General features: G+C 36.1%; 1 protein-coding gene across 1 annotated transcript in view; it reads right to left on the bottom strand.

Moving 5' to 3' along the window:
- The window catches only part of UPF2 (UPF2, regulator of nonsense mediated mRNA decay), a 59,560-nt gene that overhangs the window by 14,501 nt on the left and 25,588 nt on the right, over positions 1–19,471 (bottom strand). The window contains exons 11-18 of the mRNA XM_026867866.1: positions 13,686–13,871; positions 12,933–13,136; positions 12,016–12,291; positions 10,123–10,306; positions 6,299–6,438; positions 4,484–4,588; positions 3,481–3,579; positions 2,610–2,777 (exon numbers count right to left, since the gene is read on the bottom strand). Coding sequence (XP_026723667.1) covers positions 2,610–2,777; positions 3,481–3,579; positions 4,484–4,588; positions 6,299–6,438; positions 10,123–10,306; positions 12,016–12,291; positions 12,933–13,136; positions 13,686–13,871 — 1,362 coding nt within the window. The remainder of the gene's footprint in view (positions 1–2,609; positions 2,778–3,480; positions 3,580–4,483; positions 4,589–6,298; positions 6,439–10,122; positions 10,307–12,015; positions 12,292–12,932; positions 13,137–13,685; positions 13,872–19,471) is intronic.

Genomic DNA, 19,471 nt, shown 5'->3' with positions numbered 1-19,471 from the left:
TCTTTCAGATGAGAAGAAATCTTTTTTCTTAGGTATTGAGCCACATTTCTTGACACTAGGTGATTTTCTTTTTACTGTCTAAATCTCACCTCAGTTCACACCTACCTGGCATAAAACTTCTCCGTTTCAAAACCATCAAATGGTATTAGAGAGACCACAGCTCTGATCCCTTATGATGGCAATATTTCTTTATTTCCCCTTGCTCTCACAGCTTGTGGATAAATCATGATGCAGTCTAATTTCCAATAACCATGTTCGGTTCTACTGCTACTAGTTTTGTAAGTTTTGTCATACAACTCCTTTGCCACAGTTGATGGGTGAAAAAACCCAAACCATCTATTGCAAGACACTGGTCTACCCAATATCCTTGCTATTGCCCATTTTTGTACATCACAGTGTGACAAAAAAGGATAAAATATGGTGTCCTTGTTACTACCAGCCTCCAATGACTGTTAATTCAAGTTGAATGCTGCTGGTAAATAGCAGTCAGTTGTTCTAGTGTTGCTTCAAAAAACTAGTTGTCAATGCTGCACCAAAACCTGGCTGAACACTTTCATGTGAAACGACTATTTAGTGACTGGACCTCAACAAACACATACCAACCTCCAGAAGGAAGCACAGCACGTTCCATTTTCATCAGTAAGTACGTCCTACAGTGAAGAGTTCTGGTTTCAGCAGCACCACTGGCAAAGAAGCCATGAAACCAGCTGCTAACATGGCAAGTGATTAAGCTGATATCCTAGTAAAGTGGTGATGCTTATCATTCCAGTAACTGTGCAGGTAAGAAGTTACTTACAGCCTTCCAGGTTGTCTGCAAACTCCTTTTGACTGTTTTTAAAAAGCTGAAAGTTTACAGCTATAACATAACAGTAGAGTATGCATCCATCATTTCAAAACTCTGCACATTCTGGTCACGCAGATTTAAAATCAACTACTGTAAGAAGGAATAATTATTTTCTTTTCAACTCCACCTCTTCTTTCCTGCTTATTTTTCTACTAAAACCGACTACCAAGACATTTCTCTGAACACAGAACTATGGACAAAGAAGCCTTTCATTGACTCAAGAACTGAAGTAGTCTATAAAGCAACTGTTTTCTACATTTCTAGAAACACCAAGAGGAGTTTTGGCAGGAAGGGCCTACACCCATAACCAAATATTGGAGGAGGAGCAGGGAAAACTCCTGAACAAGTTCTGCTTTCTTTTTAGGCTGCATGTTGGCAATATTTTCCCTTCACACAGAATATGAAGATCTTAAAATTCTTGGTAACTACAGATACTCCCAGTAAATTATCCTGAAAAAGCTAAACACCTTTTTTTCCCACTCCCCAAACAGAGTTGTCTTAAATCCCTTCTCAGCCCAATGACAGCAGCTAAAATTCCCCACTCAAAACTACTGTAGAACTTTGTATAGAACGTTCAAGTTCCAGGAAAACTGAATAACCAAACAAATGTAATAAGGAAATCGGTTAATCATCAGCAAGCATGTATGTGCCCACTCCAATGGGGATCACTACTTATATTTTCAAAGCACTGTGCACAGCACCCACTCACTAGTTCAAGTGTTTTATGAGAAGAGACCTTCTCACTTACTACATGGATTTTTGAAGTGTCTTTCATATGAAGTCAGAGAAAGACTCTACTTCCAGTTTATACACCTCAACTGTTAAACTACTGTCACAATTCAGGTAACAAAAGTCAAAGCAAAGCAGTGACATGGATCTAAACATCTGAAAGTACAGAAGCATGGAATGAAATGATGCCTTGGTTTTGCTTTCCATATAAACTCAAGAGTCATTAATTTTTTACCATCAATTTACACATGAAAATTTTTTTCACATAAAACGAAAAGGTTTCTTTAAAAGACCTAAACCATGACAAGAAATGCATGTGGAATGTGTTAGGTATTGATTTGTACACTATGCATTTGCTGACCTTGGAAAATTCAAACATACACTGGAGAGAATTGCCAAGACAAACACACAGCTTTGCTGCATGAAGCAAGGGGCTTATTTGTTTTATCAACACAATTTCCATTTACATCTCTCCAAGAGATTCACTCAGTGCAATCTGGAATAGTTTCCTAAAAATGTCTTCAGAGATAATGACTTTTTTTGCAAGTTGAACAGATTTAGCCAAGCGGCAGTTACTTAGGAAATGGAATTTAGCAAATGCCACATATCTTCATTGGAAGCTGAAACTGTTTTCAGAGAAATCTGTAAAATCTTCAAGTTTCTGGAATATTCCCTTTTTTCTACTCCTTTCAACATCCAGTGGCAGTCCACCAACCACATACATTCATCTTCCACAATTATATTTAAAAAAATATATAAGACATAACACTGTCCTACTAGTGTAATCATCAGACGTAATTAGTAATGGTATTATATAACCACAGAAATTTTCTACATGATTTCTGTTAACAACCAAGAATTCCAAGAAACCACACACTGTATTTGCTGTTTATCAAAATTGTCGTCTGTGTTCCATTCTGACAAAAGGATGAAGAAATAAAAATTTCTATGACTTCAAACGTCAGGGTGAGACTTTCAAAAAGGGGGAAAGATTTTATTTATTTAAACAGTATCTATACCTTACATAAAATCCTACCTGCTGTTTGTTGCCTTTGCGTGTTAACATGACAAATGGCATTGTGTCTCCAGACTCTGACTCTCCGTCCCCACCTCCAACTGGGGCACCCTTCTTGATTTGACTTTTGAGATGTAGAGGAATAGCAACATCCAACTGATGTACTTTAACAGATTCACCACTCCGTTGCTATTAAAAAAAAAAAAAGTATTAAATTCTATAAATTATCAGATGCTAAAAACATTAAGTCTGGCAACACTCGTATTTTCATGAATGAGAAAAGGCTTAACCTTCCAAGAAAACAGTGTAATAAATACATTAGGCTTCACTGGAGTTTCCTTGCTTGTGAAGAAGGAAGTTATAGGGACAGAATACTTCAAATTTTAAAGGCATGTTGGATAACAAGCTTTTAAGGAAAGAAATCTAGAGACTTGATTAGACACACTTGAGAAAGGACACTCTACGTTCAAGATCTTTTGGTAGCATCTTATTAATGTATTTCTCATACAGGGCTTACTATAGTCAGTACTTGGTGGGGGGAAAGGACTTACAGGTTATGTAAATTTAAATGCGGCTACATTTTAAACACATTAAAACCTAGGCTTAGATAGTCTAGGATAAAGTCAGAAGCACTGCATAGTATCTGATGCAGTTATTCATCCAGTAAAATATATGTCAGCATGTCATATATTCACTGGGAAAATAGACAGCTATTTCATTGTTACTTATCCAAAGATGTCAATTGCAGAGAAGCAGCCACAACTAAGGAAAATATCCATGTTCTTTAGTATGGTAAGCTAAGCATTAATCACTTGCTTACTGAAAAGAAATAATCAAGTACAGTTAGCAGTACAGCAAATTACATTAATTTAAGAAAAATAAAGATTTATACCTGAAGATTCTCCAGCATCATTTTATCCAGTGCCTGAATGAAGTCTTCATCTTCTGCACAAGGGACATGCTTAAGTCCCCCTCCTTTAATCATTACTTCCTATTGCAATGGGAAAAAACCTTCTATTACATTACTTTCAGAAATATGATTATTCAGTCTAGAAATAAGTGGGAAATTATCCTTATTGCTTACATATAATAATCAAAAGCTTTGGGGAAAAAAAGAAAAAAAGCATTGCTGAAGAAAAGAGGTTTTGGCCTGAATTATTTTCTTGAAGAAGTATTTTCTGATGTTTACTGCATCAATTATTATGAAGACTGGCCACTCATTCTGACACAGCAGCATATGCGTACAGATGCATATATACACAGTCTAAACATAGCAACAATACAAACAAGTCTATATCCCTACTGCACCTAATTTAACTAATTTTTCCATTAAGTCTGTGATGGTCTTTTCAAGATAAACACAATCCTTCAGTATCTGGAAAGCACAACATTACAAAAACGTTTAAAGTCAGTACCCCAACACATTGTTCTGTAATGATCATTACTTTCCTTACTATGTAACTGCAATTCAGGCTTAGCTGAACAGGTCTTTTGCTACAGATGTTATAGTCTGCCAATCCCAACTTCGTATTTTAGGAATTCTACACTTCCTGGTTTGTCTATTTTCGGTTTTAAGATCTAGTAGAGTGTAACTAGTTTACCTTATTGTATCATATCAGTTTGATACTATTGCTGGCATTGCAAAACCATCACTTACGCAATCTTTTCCAGTCTAGCTACCTGTGAAAGTGTAAAGTCCTGTGAAAACATGTTGTAGTAAAGTTGACAACATAAATATTTACAGAAGGCAATAAAGCTCTCAAATATATTTAAAACAGCAGGGAGTGTTCCTGCTGTCTTCCCATTATATTATGAGCAGCATTGACAGAAAACATTCAGTAAAGAAAAACAAAGATGCAAAAGTCAACTCACTTATCTAAAGCTACAATACATACTGTATTCTCCTCATCGGTTTCATTTTCCTTATTGGAGTCTGTAAGATAATCTGTGTTTTCTTCTTCCTCCTCTTCACCTTCTTCTTCCTCATTGTCCGAGCCCTCCTGAAATATTCAACAAATGACTTCTATTTTAAAATAAAGACCGCTTGCATCTGATTCCTCATATACTTTTTCTACACCTTTCTTACCCTCTCCCCATCCAAACCTGTTTCATTCAGTTCAGTCTTAGTAAATCTGTTTGTTATGTTTTGTATTTAATGTTTCAGTCTGAACTCAAGCAGAAAACTAGGAGTAGTAGCTGATACACCAGATGGTTGGGCTGCCACTCAGAGGGAACTCAATAAGCCAGAGTAATGGATTGACAAGAACTCATAAAGTTCAAGGAGGGGAAATGAAAGTCCAGCACCTGAGGAGCAATAACTCCCTCCACTAGTATAGGCTGCCCATCTGGAAAGGAGCTCAGCAGAGAAGGACCTGGGGTCATGGTGGACAACAAACTGAGCGAGGACCAGCAATACAGCCTTGCCAAGGCAGCTGACTGCATCCTGGGCTGCACCAGGGAAAAGTGTTGTCGACAGGTCAAAGGAAGTGATCCTTCCTGCCTGCTCAGCACAGGCAAGACACATCTGGAGTCTGTGCCCAGCTCTGGGTTCACCAGTCCAAGACACATATGGACATACTGGGGTGAGTCCAGCAACAGGTGATGAAGATAAAGGGACTGGAGCACCTGTCACAGGAGAGGCCAAGAGAGCTGGTTTGCTTAGTCTGGGGAACAGAAGGTTCAGGGTGTGGGAATGTCTTCTCAATGTGTGTAATGCCTGAAGGGAAGGAGCAAGGAAGAGAAAGTCAGACTCTTCTCAGTGGTGTCCAGTAACAGACCCAGAGGCCATGGACACAAGTTGAAAAATTCCATTTAAAAATAAGACAAAAACCCCTTCTTTACTGTGATGGTGTTTAAACACTGGAACAGATTACCCAGAAAGGTTGTGGAGCCTCCATCTTTGGAGATATTCAAAACTTGATGCAAAACACTGCCTCAGGTAACCCACTGTAGGTGACAGGGACAAGATGACTTCCAGAGGTCCCTTCCCCACTCCACAACAGTTGATGATTCTAATATTCAATTGTGGGTAAAAGTACAAACCCAGCCAAACTTCAGGAACTTTAATGCCGAGAAGCACAGACTGAAAGAGAACTTACTAGTAAACCAAAGCAAGCACAAGGAGAATAAGTGTTTCATATTTCCTTGATGAATTCATTTTCTCATAACACTACCATTACCATGTCAACTTTGCTGTGTCATAGTGACAAGTTAGAATTTCTGTGTACACATCTTTTTTATTGGCTCCACCATTTCTGATTCAAAATATTATTGGCACAGTAAACAAGGAAGGTTATGCTCCATAAATCTTTCATTTATTCATATTATACAGGCATATTCCGAACACCTGTTATTTTTCCTACACGACTGCTTTGACATCTAGTCGATACATTTGCTTCTACAACAGATAAAGAAAACTATAAAAGTGTTTTCATGCCAAAAAATTGAAGGCATCTTTTTGTTGAGAAGCAGCACATACCCCGAGCAAAGCTGTCAGGTTCAAGTTTCTGCCATAATTTCCCTGGAATACACCTCAGACATTCTGTATTCAGTTTTCCATATATATAAAACTGGAATGGAAGTATCCTCAGAGTACTGACTGGGATGTGCATACCCACATTTCACCTGCTAACCCTGTTACAAAGAAGGGCTTCAGAAAGTAATGAATAATCAATATTTTTATGCAAGGCAAGGTAAATGATTATGTTCACCTCTTCTTCTGGCTCATTTACTTCACTTTCATTTCCAGATTGTTCCTCTGTCTCTGCTCCACCTTCCTCCTCCTCTTCATCCTCTTCTAGATTCTCTCCTTCTGTAATGGTATCTTTGGAATCTTTGTCATACATAATTCCTGAAATTTGGAAAAATAGAAAGAATTACAACAAGGAACTAGAAGAGAATTAGAACATTAGGACACATATAACCACCAAAAGTCCACTGTTACTGAACACTAAAACTTCCAATGGGTCATAATATTCAACTTCTGAATGAAACATTTTCTATATAGTTACCATACTTGTAAAGGGTAAAAATCTCCCTGACAGAAAAGGAGGAAAATATTATGGAAAATGTTTAAAATCTCCCACAGAACAGCAATCAAGAAGCTGCATTGTGCCAACTGCTTCAAAATATCCTCAAACTAAACATGCAACCTTGCTGACAGGTGCACTGAAATACAAGCACGAAATTACAGATGCTCTACAAAACCAGCAGAACCCAGAAGACATCAATCCCCTGCAGTCCTACTTCCAGTACTTCAGACTACTGTCAATTAACAGTTTTGAAGCAACTATTTTCTCAGCTTGTAATAAGCCTTTCTGACTCTTTTCTAATGCTCCAAGGCTGCACTTGAACTTAGGAGGCTGTAGGTGCCTATATGAAGTCTTTAGGAAATCAGCCTCTTTCAAAAGTATTATCTAGTGTGCTCATCTCACCTGTAAATAGAACTGACAGTTCTTTCATTGTGTTTTAGTTCATCTTGCAGCTTTCCTCACTGACCTGCTTGTCACTTCTATCCCTCACGACATTTTATTAGTTTACTCTGTGTGTAAGGTATCAAGTGTAGCTCCCTAAACCTCTGCTTTCTTGCAGTAAGGTATCCTTCCATGTAATACCCTTACCTATACCTTTCCCACAGCAGTGAAAAGTAAGTTTTAGCTTCTGTCAGTGCTTCAATGTCCAATTTAGCCTTAGATACAGATTTCCATCAGAATTGTTTTCAGAGAAAATATTTAAGATCTGGTTTTAGAGAACAGCTATTGAAAAATTAAGTCATCCAATGCAAAAAGAACAAATTTCCAGCACACACACTATTGTTCTCATACATTTAAAAATCTTTTTTTATTAATTTACAAAGCAACTTAATTCTCCAGAGGACTGTGCTTTGAGCTAGCAGAAAGCAATGCTGATGTCAGCCTTCTGCAACATAGCACATCTAAGCCAGTCATTTTTCAAAGGTTTTACTAAGGAGTCAATACAGTTACTATGCAGTTAATCATAGTACACTGACATTATACCAACCCCACTTAGGGTCGGCTGTTAGTGTAGTTTTTCAAAAACAGCAAATGAACACCTCAGTTCTGTGCTTATGGCACTCATTTCTTTTCTGCCACGTGTAAAGAACAAATGCAGCAGTATGCAATTCTTAAGGAGAAGTCTATATTCTGACTATACACGTAGTTTGGGACATACCAGATTTTTTTTTTTTCCCCCTCCAACTCCAGATGCCTTTAAGTGATGCAATAGGCAGACACACACAATCAGGTCTCTACAAAAATCTGACCAAGATCCTAAAGTTGGTCTTTGTGAGGAACTGAATATTTAGAGCCATGTTTAAATCAGACAAAACTCAGAAATAAAATGAATGGTATATATGACTGCATGGTAGTTATTGAGGATTTCAGATCTGTGTGAACACACACACACTTCCTCCTTCATATTCCAGAGGTTTCAAAGCATCTTTTTCCCCCTACTGGCAAACACTACACTCCTCAAAATATGTGCTGCTCTATAATTCTGCAAGTTTCTGTTGAATCACTCTATATTCTCACTGGTACAGAAATCACCAGAGCAGCCCAAGAACCAACAGTCAGTCCCCAATGCAAGGGCTGTAGGCAACAAGCCACCCCACTGTTCTGCCTAGAATTACACTTCAAACTGACAAACAGCAAAGCATATCATGGTCTTTAGCACAATACCTTCTCAGCGTTATTGTCCATGGGCTGAGGAACTGCAGGGATAAACTGATCAAGAACTGCAATTTTTCTAGCGTTTTTGCTCTAGTAAAAATAAAAGACTCCTTTCCTTCAGATATGCTTGCCTCTATCATGCATACAGTATTCAAAGATCAGAAAGGCAGGTGACAGCCTTCCTGAGTCCACCTTCAAACAGTCCTAACAGGAGGACCAGGAATTATCCCACCCTACACTGATGTTTACTAGCAAGTAAATAATATCAGTATCAAGAAAAACAACACACTTGGGCAAGGGAAAAAAAGACATACACCCTTACAGTAAAGGTTGTACTGTTCTGGCACAAGCAAAGCCTGTCAACAAACACAATAATATGTTCAACCCTTGCTTCCAGTGACCACCTATCTCCCCCTTAACCACACCAAATCCAACTGCTATAGCAGTGGTGATTCAGAGAACAGAAGTTCTTACGATCTGCAAGTGCTGCACATCTTTCAAAAGCATATTACAGTTTATGTAAGTAGCTGTAAATTGGTTATCATTTTGAAAGCATTACAGCTAGTAATTTAGATCATACCATAAGGAAATTTTTATCTGCATTTTGGTTACTACATAGGTAATTTTAAGGCACATCAACTAAACGAACAGGATATAAAGAAAATTAATTCCTCCTAAAACAGAAGTTGCAATGTTTTACCTGGTAATTACACACACTCATCCCACTGGATTAAAGGATTATTCTTAAAAACTAAATGTGTGTAACTAGATTAAGTGCTATTAAGACTCTAATTAACACTTTAAGTGTAAAATTTGCATATAAAGCTCTTCATAAACAAGTTTGTCTTCAAATAAAAATGGAAGATTAGAAAACAACTCTATTTAGTGAGAAATGAGCACAGTAGTACCCAATAATTAACAAGAACAATAATTAATAAGTACAGAAGGCTTAAAGGTTAATATGATGATAGTAGTTTTAGATATACGCTAACCAGTATTTTGTCAAGTTTGCTGTGCTGCAAGCCCAACATTTCTCTCCTGAAATTAACTGGATTTTTAACACAGCGAGATTTATAAAGCTAGATCACTGTAACCTTAGCAGTTACTACAAACTAGCACACAACCTAGCCAATGGATATGTTTTTAAGACGACAAAAACCCTATAATAATCCAATCAAACCTCTAATTCATGAGAAGGAAACCATTCTCTGGCCTCTACTGAAATATAAAGCCCATTCAAAATTATTCCAAAGGAAGTGTAAGGCTCAAAGTACCTGACAGCATTTTAAAAGCAAAACATGTTCTCTATTTTATTGTAATCTTACACTAATGCTTACTTTGAGAGCAACTTTAGTCAAATCCAGAACTGGGGAAAGAACAGAGCTGGAAGCACCCAACCTACCAGAATGACTAAGCTGGTTTCCATCAGTGCCTACCAACCAACAGACTGAAGTAATTGAGTGTATACTCCTTGCTTTGTGTAGTAGAGCATGCTTCCTAAGTTTTTCTGATTAAATTCATGGTTGTCTTTCTCATCATTTGCACCATATTACTTCATATACTGAAAAAAAATATACACACATACACACACACTCTCCCTCTCCAAATACTACTATATTAATAGTATTGACTTTTTTTTTTTTAAACACTTAATCTCTTTAGAGTTTTAGAGATTCTATATGAACTCTGTGGTGATCAAAAAAGGCAAAGAAGTTACGAATTCTATCTTAAGAATAAAAAGATCGTATCAGGAGAATAACAATAGTTACCCATCATCATACAAAACATAATTTTAAGAAATACAGGAATTGCCAAAACCACTTCATTTGCCTTGCACATTTTCTTACCTAGTTTTATTAAGAATTCTCGTTCCAAATCTTGAACCTGTCTGATAGCTTCTTCCAGAGAATTGCAGAGCTTTATCTTTGGTCTCAGCAGTTCCAGTGTATCACTGATCATATAGTCTATGTCTATAGGAAATGGGTGGTCTTTTGTCCAAACATCAAGACTTTTTTTCCACCAAACATAACGCTAGAATACAAAATAGTCAAATATATTATATGAACACTTGAACTTATAAGCTATTTAATGTAGGAAGTTTGTAATGCCTAGTCATGTTTGTACAAGAGAAAAATGCAAAATATATCACTACTCTCGTATTTCATGCAACAGATATTTTTATATCACTAAACATTGTTTGATATCATTGGATACCACAAACATGAAGAACATGCCCCTTTCATCATAACAACTGTTAGAAGTATGAAGACTGAGCAAAAAAGCACTGAAAAGGGTAGATTCTTACTGAGATAAGTACTTAACAATCGGCCAGCTTTCAGTTCCTTCCTCCATGTATTTTAAAGAAAATTAACTCCCCCACAGGCATATTATAGGGAGAAGGGGGGAAACATCACAAAAAGTTTTAAAACTGCAGCTAAGTAGCATGAAGTAACTTACCAATTTGCTTTACAACAAATTAACACATATCCCTTAAAATAAAATTTTTAAAAATAAATGCTGATAAGCAAACCCAACAGTAGAATCTGAGAACAAATTTGTTGCAAAAATTGCACCTGAAAATGAAGTATCAGAACCTTTACTTAAAAGGTGACATGGTCAAAAGGAATGATTGTTGAAATTATAAGGTGTAACAAAAATACTAAGACTTCTTCACTGACAAGTTTATCATGGGTTTAATAATAGAACTGTATTGTACTTCAAAACACCATTTTACATCTCATACACAGATGAAGGATATGCATCCTGTAGGTCTGAAATACGTCATTGTCCTCTTAATTTTTATTATTTAATATCCTTGAATTAGTATAATTTAAAGAGAGAAGTAGAAAAAGATATTAAGTACAAAGAGGTTCAGCATGAACTGCATGAACTGGAATTCCCCATTTTCTGAGGAACCCATGCCAGTGTTTACACACTCCCATTACAGAATCTTTTCCCCTGTTATATGTATTGAGTCAGAACTTTCCCTGCTGCAACTTGTGACCATTACCTCTTATCCTTTCACCATGCATGCCTGAGAAGTATCGGATGACTTCTGTACAAACATTGTTAGCTGAGGACAGCAACCTAATGAGCATTCTCTTCTCCGAGCTGAGCAAACCCACAATCTGAGGACTGAGAGCCTCCTGATCATTTTGGTGACATTCCACTGGACTCAGCTTAGTTTGCTGATGTCTCTTCTCTCAACTACAAGGGAGCTCTGAACTGGAAACAGTGCTCCAGATGTGGCCTCACAGGTCAAATAGAAGGGAAGGGGGGGTGGGGGTGGAAATTCACTTTTCTCAGTCCACTGGCTACACCCTTTGCCAATGTATGTTGTTGGCCTTCATTACCCTAACGGTGCAGAAAAAGTCATGTTCACACAGCCCAGGAGTCCCGGCTCTATTCCTGCAAAGCTGCTGACACTGTTGCATGGAACTAATCCACCCTAACTGAAAGACTTGATACTTATTTTTTGCTGGAAATCACAAGATTTGTCAGTTCATTTTTCCACTGAAGGATGGAACTTAAGCCCTTCAGTGAATCAACTGCTACCCCAGTGTTCTGCAAATTTGCTGGCACGGTAGCATCTATGTATAACTGAACATACACATCACCTTAAAATAAAACTATAAGAGAGGATTTGAAAAATTATGGTGCTATAGAAATCTGTAACAGACTGACTTACATTAGGTCATTAAAGAAATCTACAGAACTATATAGAATTTAGTTTAGAATACCTGAAAATATACAAGGAAGCAATCAAGTTTTCGTTTGCTGGATCCTCTGTCAAAATACTGCCCACAGGTATCAAGGATAGTACAAACTAGTCTGATTCTGAAGAGATGCTCTGGGGGATCCAGTGGACTAGGACTACCATCAGGGTTCACACCGAATGATGTGAAAGAATACAGAGTCCGAAATATTACAGCTGATTCCACCATCCGATAATTGTAAAGCTCCCCCAAAAACTTGGCACTGCTGATCCGCCGTTGGTTAAATTTTGGCTGGTTAACCTGTGTTAAAAAAAGAGAACAAAAAAATTCATTTTATCATGAAGACACGATAGAATCTTTGTAAAAGGTTTGTTGGTTTTATTGTGTTTTTTTTTTTTTTTTTAAAAAAAAGCAGTATGAAAAAATGGATAGAACTTGTTATAATAAAAGATGGTTATTTATGGCTACATACAAAATTAAACATTAAAAGTAGCTATGAAAGCTGGTCAACCAGTAGTTATTAGGAAGTTCAAATACATTCAGTATACATTGTGTCTTAAATCTATGATGATTTTTTCATTGCCCAGATAATTCCTGTAATTATAACAACTATTAAATATGGACTAGTCTCTGAAGCTACTTGAAGTTGCATGAATCTGAATACACTCTGAAAGAATAAATTGTATGCCCTTATTATGATAAAGGGTGAGAAACAACTGTCCTAGTAACCTTTGCAGCTTGTTGGATTTTGGGTTTGCGTTTTTTTTTGTGGTGAGAGCGTTGTTTTTTTAATTTAAATAGACCTACATAAAGCAAATAACCAAGGTAGAGAAGTCATCAGACAAAAATCTAGAATCCAAGGATTCCTTTCTTTAAGCAACATTATTTTCTTTTTAACATAAGTAGATGAGTATAGATTGATAAAAATGCTGGTTTTTTACCTCCATTCCTAGTCGAATATCCTCTAGCACTCCATCCACAACATGAATTCCGACATCTTCCTGGTAAAGGACCAAACCTGCTAAGAGGTTGGCTACACAGTGAATACTATTATATTTCACATTCCAGATGTTGATCATACAGCATATAACATAGTCTTTTACTTCTGCATCCTGCCAAGGCAGCTTGCGCATCTGTCTCAGGACCTAAACCAAATTTTAAGACAAGCTTAATATTTGCAAAATGTTAATGCAGACAAAATATCAAGACACTCACTGTCATCTCCTGTCTCTCAGGGTTGGGATGAAATCCCTGTAAGCAACTTCATTCTCTTTTTCTAGCACCCTCCAGACCTGCAGTAGCTACTATGGAAAACTTCACATATGTAACCCAACTGCTGTTCTCTAGGTATTAATCGAGCTGTCCAAATCTGTTCCATAGTTTCCTTGCTCTTGCAGTCTGTATTTAACTGTAGTCTTTTGTCTCTTATTCTGAACACAAGATACTTAGCACAAGGGTTCTCATTTCATTCTCTATTTGTTCAGCACTTAATGCTGTGGAGAATGTAGGTCCATGACTGGAACTTCTATGCATTACAATAAAATAAATTAAACTATCTTAACCATCAGGGATATAAAAAGATCTCCCTTCCTTGGAATTTAAAAAAAAAAAAAATAAACCTTCCAAAACCCTTCAAAAGTTAGTACTACATCACTTCCAGTAAAATCTGCATTAAAGATTTCAAAAGGATCTACCTTCTCTGTGGTGACCTTGGAAAGATCCTTGTAAAGAAGCTTACGAATATATTCCTGCAGAGGAGGACGTTTTTTCTTCACAGTTTTTTCAGCTGGAGGGGGATTACAGTAGTAATAGGCATTTTCTACCATTGTAACATAGCGTGCATCAAGATGCATTGCTTGTTTTTTCCTCATCATTTGTTCCTGGAAATAAATGCAAATGAGCAGTTAAAGATGTTGACAGACCACATTTTCATGCCAAAGGCTTTTAACAGTTAGGTTTGGGATAAAGGATATCTGAAAGGTTGCAGAAAAGTAAGTTAAAAGCTTGGGTAGAGAAAAGAAAGGACAAAGCACATATATGGTTCTGTGTTGCTATTTCCAAGGCCATTTTTCTTCACAATCGCTATTTTTATAATGGTTCACCTGTGGTGAAAAAGGTTTCAGAAAAGTATTTAAAGTTTAACTTGAAACTTAAATGTTACTGTTTAGATAAATGGTTAATAAGGTTATTAGACACTCTCTTCAAAACATGATTTTATTTAACTGAAGTAGCTGAAATACTGATGTCTTGACACAAGCATAGTGAATCATCAGAAGAGCGGCAATTTACTTTTTACATCAGTATGCAACTCCATAGAGTTTATGTTGATGGTTTCACATGAATTTTCAACAGTTTCGGTAATGGCATTTTCCTGATTCCATGCTTCATTGTTGCTGTTTACCCAAGCAGAATAGACTGCAAGAAAAACAGTACCTACCATAAAATAGTATTTCAGGAAAAATCAGAGAACTAAAAGGTTACTACACCAACACCAATTACTGTGCTTGTCAGGATTGTCCTAATTTTCTTCATGGAATACACTCTTTTTTCCATACTTCATTTTGTATATGTACAAAAAAAGATTTATTTTATGGGTTTTTAAAGTTTCTTGTATCTAAAAATTCTGTACAAGAACTAAAGTAGCAGTTCTAAGCTGCTGATTTTTACAGTTAAAGATAAGGATGAGCTTAATTGCATGATAAAATGTTTTTATATGCATATGTGTATTTATAAGCATATATGTAATTCTATAAGTTGCATTAATTTTTATGTACCTCATGATCCTATACATTCTAAACCACTCTAAAGGGGGTTGAACAGAAAAAGTTTAGACTATCGTTTAGTAGAGGTTGACTACACAGTAATTAACAGCAAACAGATAAACAAAACTAACCTGTAAGTACTGTTTATCATCACACACAAATGTCAGTATACACACTCATGCTGTCCAGTAAACTAATGAAAAGGGTTTAAAGTTTATTGATCATTGATTGGTGAACGTACTCAAACAGTCCTTAACCTTGAGTTTCAGCTGCTAATTCAATGAGGAACAGTATTTTTGTGTCAACTCAACAAAATCACATAACTTTCCCCCTAGACCATAGGTATGTATTGCCAACAAGGTCTTAATCTGACACCAACCCTGAGGTGCTTCACTTTTAACCTTTTCCATGACACAAAGGGCCTCCCCTTTGATTCCCTAAATGCAACTGTTCTTTTCCAAATGGGAAATTTCTGTCAAGTAGTAGCAAGTTTACCTACAGGTGCTTAACAGATGCACAACACTTTTAACAACTGAGTACATGAATTGCTTTATGTAGGGAAAAACCACTTACAGTAGAAAGCTCCAGATCACCGTATAATTACCATATCACATGTTAATATTACATTTGTAAATTTTTTACCTTTTCTAGATGTATTGGGAGAAAATACATCTTTGCTGCCTTAATGACATTTATCATGTTTTACTATGAACTGAAAAATCAAGTGGGGCAAAGTAAAACATAACAAAGAAAATGGCAAAAGGGCTTGCAAATAAAATTTAAATAAACCAAAAACTACATAATTTTTACACTTTCTTGTTAAAATAAGTTGTATATACTGTAAATAATAGGTTATAATTAAAATGTTTCTTCCCAGAAAAGACAATATGCACTCCTCCACATCTCAAGATCACTGTAATATATAAATTTTTCTGAGCAATCACAAGTATTCTAACTTCAAGGGGATGGTATTAGTCTTAATCTCTACTTAAAAAGTCATCACCATTTTAAGCAACTGTGTGTGTTTCAATCCTTTTTCATTTAACGCATCAAGATAGATGGACAGGAAGGAAAAAGAAACCATAACAATACACTACCTACAATAACAAAAACCTTGACCCATTCCAGAAGAAAAAAAAATTTAAAAGACCGCAGTCTAAAGCACTTACAGCTAATTAACTTCTTTAAGTCTTTATTTTACTAGGCTAAAATGAAGAACTACAAAGGTAAAGCATTACATTTGAAGATTAGATTTCTGTTTTTCCTTTGATAAAGGGAACACAAACAACATTAAAATGTCCAAGTTAAAACAGTAAAGGGTTTGGTTCTTTTTTTCTTGGTGAGTTACAAAACCTCTTTGCACTTAGCATATATTGCAGATGCATTTCAAAAGAAAATCTGGTGAGAATTAAGAGGTGCTCCTCTTGATACTAGTCTTGCTCCTGCACCCTGCTAAACCCAGTAACACCAATTTGCGTTACAAGAAATAGAGTTTTTGCAAAGCTGTATGCAAAAAAAAAAAAAGAAAAAAAAAAGAAAAAAAAAAGAGATAAGTCACCAAGTAAAACCTAAGGAGCAGGAAAAGTCCAACTGAGAAAAGCTTTTCAGCATGACTAATATTTAAATTATCAGACTGTATTAAGATACCCAAACTGTTCAGGTCCTCCTTCCCTTTACCACCTATACTGCTCTGCCCTGCTACTTGTTCCAACAGTTCAAAAATAAAAATTTTACATTTCTTGGAAGTTATAGTGAATTAACAGTCTCATTTTAATTCTAACTACAATTACTTTGTCACAGCCTCTGTCTGTACAAACAACATTCGCCCATAGTTTCCACTCCATCTATAAAAGGAGTCACCCTGAGAAATGAGCCACCGTGTAGCTTAAGTTCTATGTTTGTAATTACAAATGGTCTTGCCCTAAAGCTTAAAAAGACAATTTGACACGATTGTCTAACTTACAGGATTAAAAATGCATTAGAAGGCTTTTAATACCAAAACTTCCAGTATCCCTTTAACATGACAACAGTATAACACAAGAATTTGACATTTTAACATGATTACATTACAAAAACATAGATCAAGATAATGCTATCTTCCTTCCAAATCACCAATTCAAATAATCCATTTACCAACAGACCAATCCTAAAGCCAAGTTAGTTTCATATTGATATTTAAATTACATAAAGGACATTGAACTTGAAAGACTTGCCAAGAAGAATGATTAACAGAAACATTGTACTGATAAAAAAAAAAAAAAATCTTTAAATAATTTGCAAAATGTGATTAGTAGTTCTACAAAACCAGAATGTGATCATTAAATGTCTGTCTAGAATAAGTCACTAAGTGTCACTGTCTGTGGCACTCTGACAGAGTACTTTAGTACTTAATAATTATTTTTCCCCTAATTACTTTTAAAATCTATTCTTAACTATAACTTTCTCCCACACCAGCACAAAGCAACGTTGTCTTTAATAGGACGCATACAGCCTGTTAGGCATCTTACCACATAATATATCATCAGCACTAAAGATTAAGACCAATAATTATTTGGAAGATCATCAGGCCTTAATTATAACTGTAAGAATCATTGATAACATCAGCTTTACATTTACTTCAATTTTTACCACAAGATCCTAATTAGCTGGCTTTGGGATAAATCTTTTCTACAGTTCACACTAACTAGTACCATAAGAGTATGATCCAATTTGTACAATATTATTTAAATCAAAATTAATCTCTATAGTTTCTATAGGGCAACATTAGAAGATGCAGCTATTAAGATGGTTGTAGAATATAAATCTATTTAGCCTCTTTTACTTTTTAATCAATAGGTATTCCACATTTATTTATTTGCCATCTCTATCTTCTCCTGGTTCCTCAGTTACCAAAGAACAGACTAGTTAACTGAAACCTTGTGTGTCTTTAACCCTCAGTTATTGAAAGAGTGTTTGTTGTTTGTCTTACACTTCATAGTTAAGTTATGTTTAGCATTCATCCAGCAGATTTCAGCAACACAGCTAACAATCAGCATTTGTAGTGCATAAGACTGAAAGCAGTCAGTTACAAAAAGCAGCTCTGGTAAAGGTATTTAATTTTTCCTGACTTCTAAACCTTTTATTAACTACAAAAAAATGGTAGCAATGAGTAAAGTGTGTTTTACAGATAATGGATCAGTGTTTTCAGAGGAAAAATACTTGATTATGGGAAGGAAGATATTTAACAATAGAACACACCAGATAGCAAACCATCAGAAAATTGAGACACTCAAACCTTTCAAGATACAAAGTACACTACAACAAAAAGCATGAGCGAAGAACTTGCAGTTAATTTGTCCATCTCTTCCCTCTTGTGACTACACCACCACAACAAATGCTATGACATTCAAAGAGGTTAAGAAAGAAAGAGCATTTTGTGAAGAAATTGTACAACAATATATCCAAGCATGCAACAACTGCTTCTCCATTAACTCTAGAGCTTAAGAAGGGAGGGTATAGAGGCAAGAGAAAGACCTGCCAAATGTAAATCTGGGCTTTGATAATAAAGGAGATAAACACAGCAGACACAGTGATATTTCACAGCTTAAGAGCTGTGTCCCTAGAAACATATTCCACTCAAACCACTCTCTTCCAGAAGGGCAAACTATGCCCACTTTCTCCCCCAAACACAGAAACTACTTTACTACAGATACACATCTATATTCTTCCTTCTAATACAACAATATGGTCTATTAGTTAGTCTGTACCTGCTCCCTCTGCTTTTAATTTAACACAATTTCTTATTGCTAGTATCTACCTTTGAAGGACTTCTTCAGCCATGTTTGACTCAATCTCTTGTCCTGGAGAAAGAGGTTTAGGATTTTCTCTCAAGACAGTAAACATACTATTCATGGCTCAAATTCATACACTAAAAGACCCAAAGCTAATCCCTGTTATCTTTGCCAGTACTTATCTAGGATTTAGAGATACCAATTCTACTCTTACCTTAATTACCAATCTCTATCTCCAAACCCCCTTCCTCTAGTGTCTTCATAAAATTTTTCTTCAAACTTAGAACCCCAGATCATTATGCAGGGCACAGAAACCACCTCTTTCATAACTGTCTTCACTTCCAGTTCAAATATCATCTCTGGTCCCATTCACTACCATTTTCCCTTTCAAATAGTATCTCAGGCATTTTCAGATACAGTGACTATATTCTGTCAACCTCATCCTCTGGTTTTGCCTTATCTCTGTATTTGTAGTTCAAAAGCAATAGCTTTTTGCTTCAGATATTTAGTTCTTTATTTACACGTTCTTTTAAGTCATGAAGAGATTTACAGATCAACTGGAGTTCTCCAGAATACTTTCAGAAAGCTGTTCTCACAGGAGGTGCAATCTCAGGGCTGAGACAACACTGGACAGGCTATAAATAACAAGATTATACAAGTCCACAGAACTACAAACAAAGGCTGACAGTGCCAAGGCAGCCTCTGACTTGAACATATGTAATACCAGTCCATCTCAACCTCATTCTACAATAAGGAGGCAAGATTTCAGGAAAACTGATACATTGTCCTCTCATACTCATCTGTGTTTTTATTAAAAGAATCAAGAACTTGATCCTCCTTGAGCACTCAAGATAAAAACATAATGAAAGTTTTCACTTATTAGTGCTTGATTATTGTATGTTAGTCACATTTATCGTTATGGTCAGACCACATCACAAAGCCAGAAAA

This window comes from Athene cunicularia, assembly GCF_003259725.1.
Source record: "Athene cunicularia isolate RWA chromosome 1 unlocalized genomic scaffold, athCun1 chr1_part2, whole genome shotgun sequence".
Classification (NCBI taxonomy): Eukaryota; Metazoa; Chordata; class Aves; order Strigiformes; family Strigidae; genus Athene; species Athene cunicularia.
Note: the sequence above shows the minus strand (reverse complement) of the source record. Positions and strands in the feature narration are given on the sequence as shown.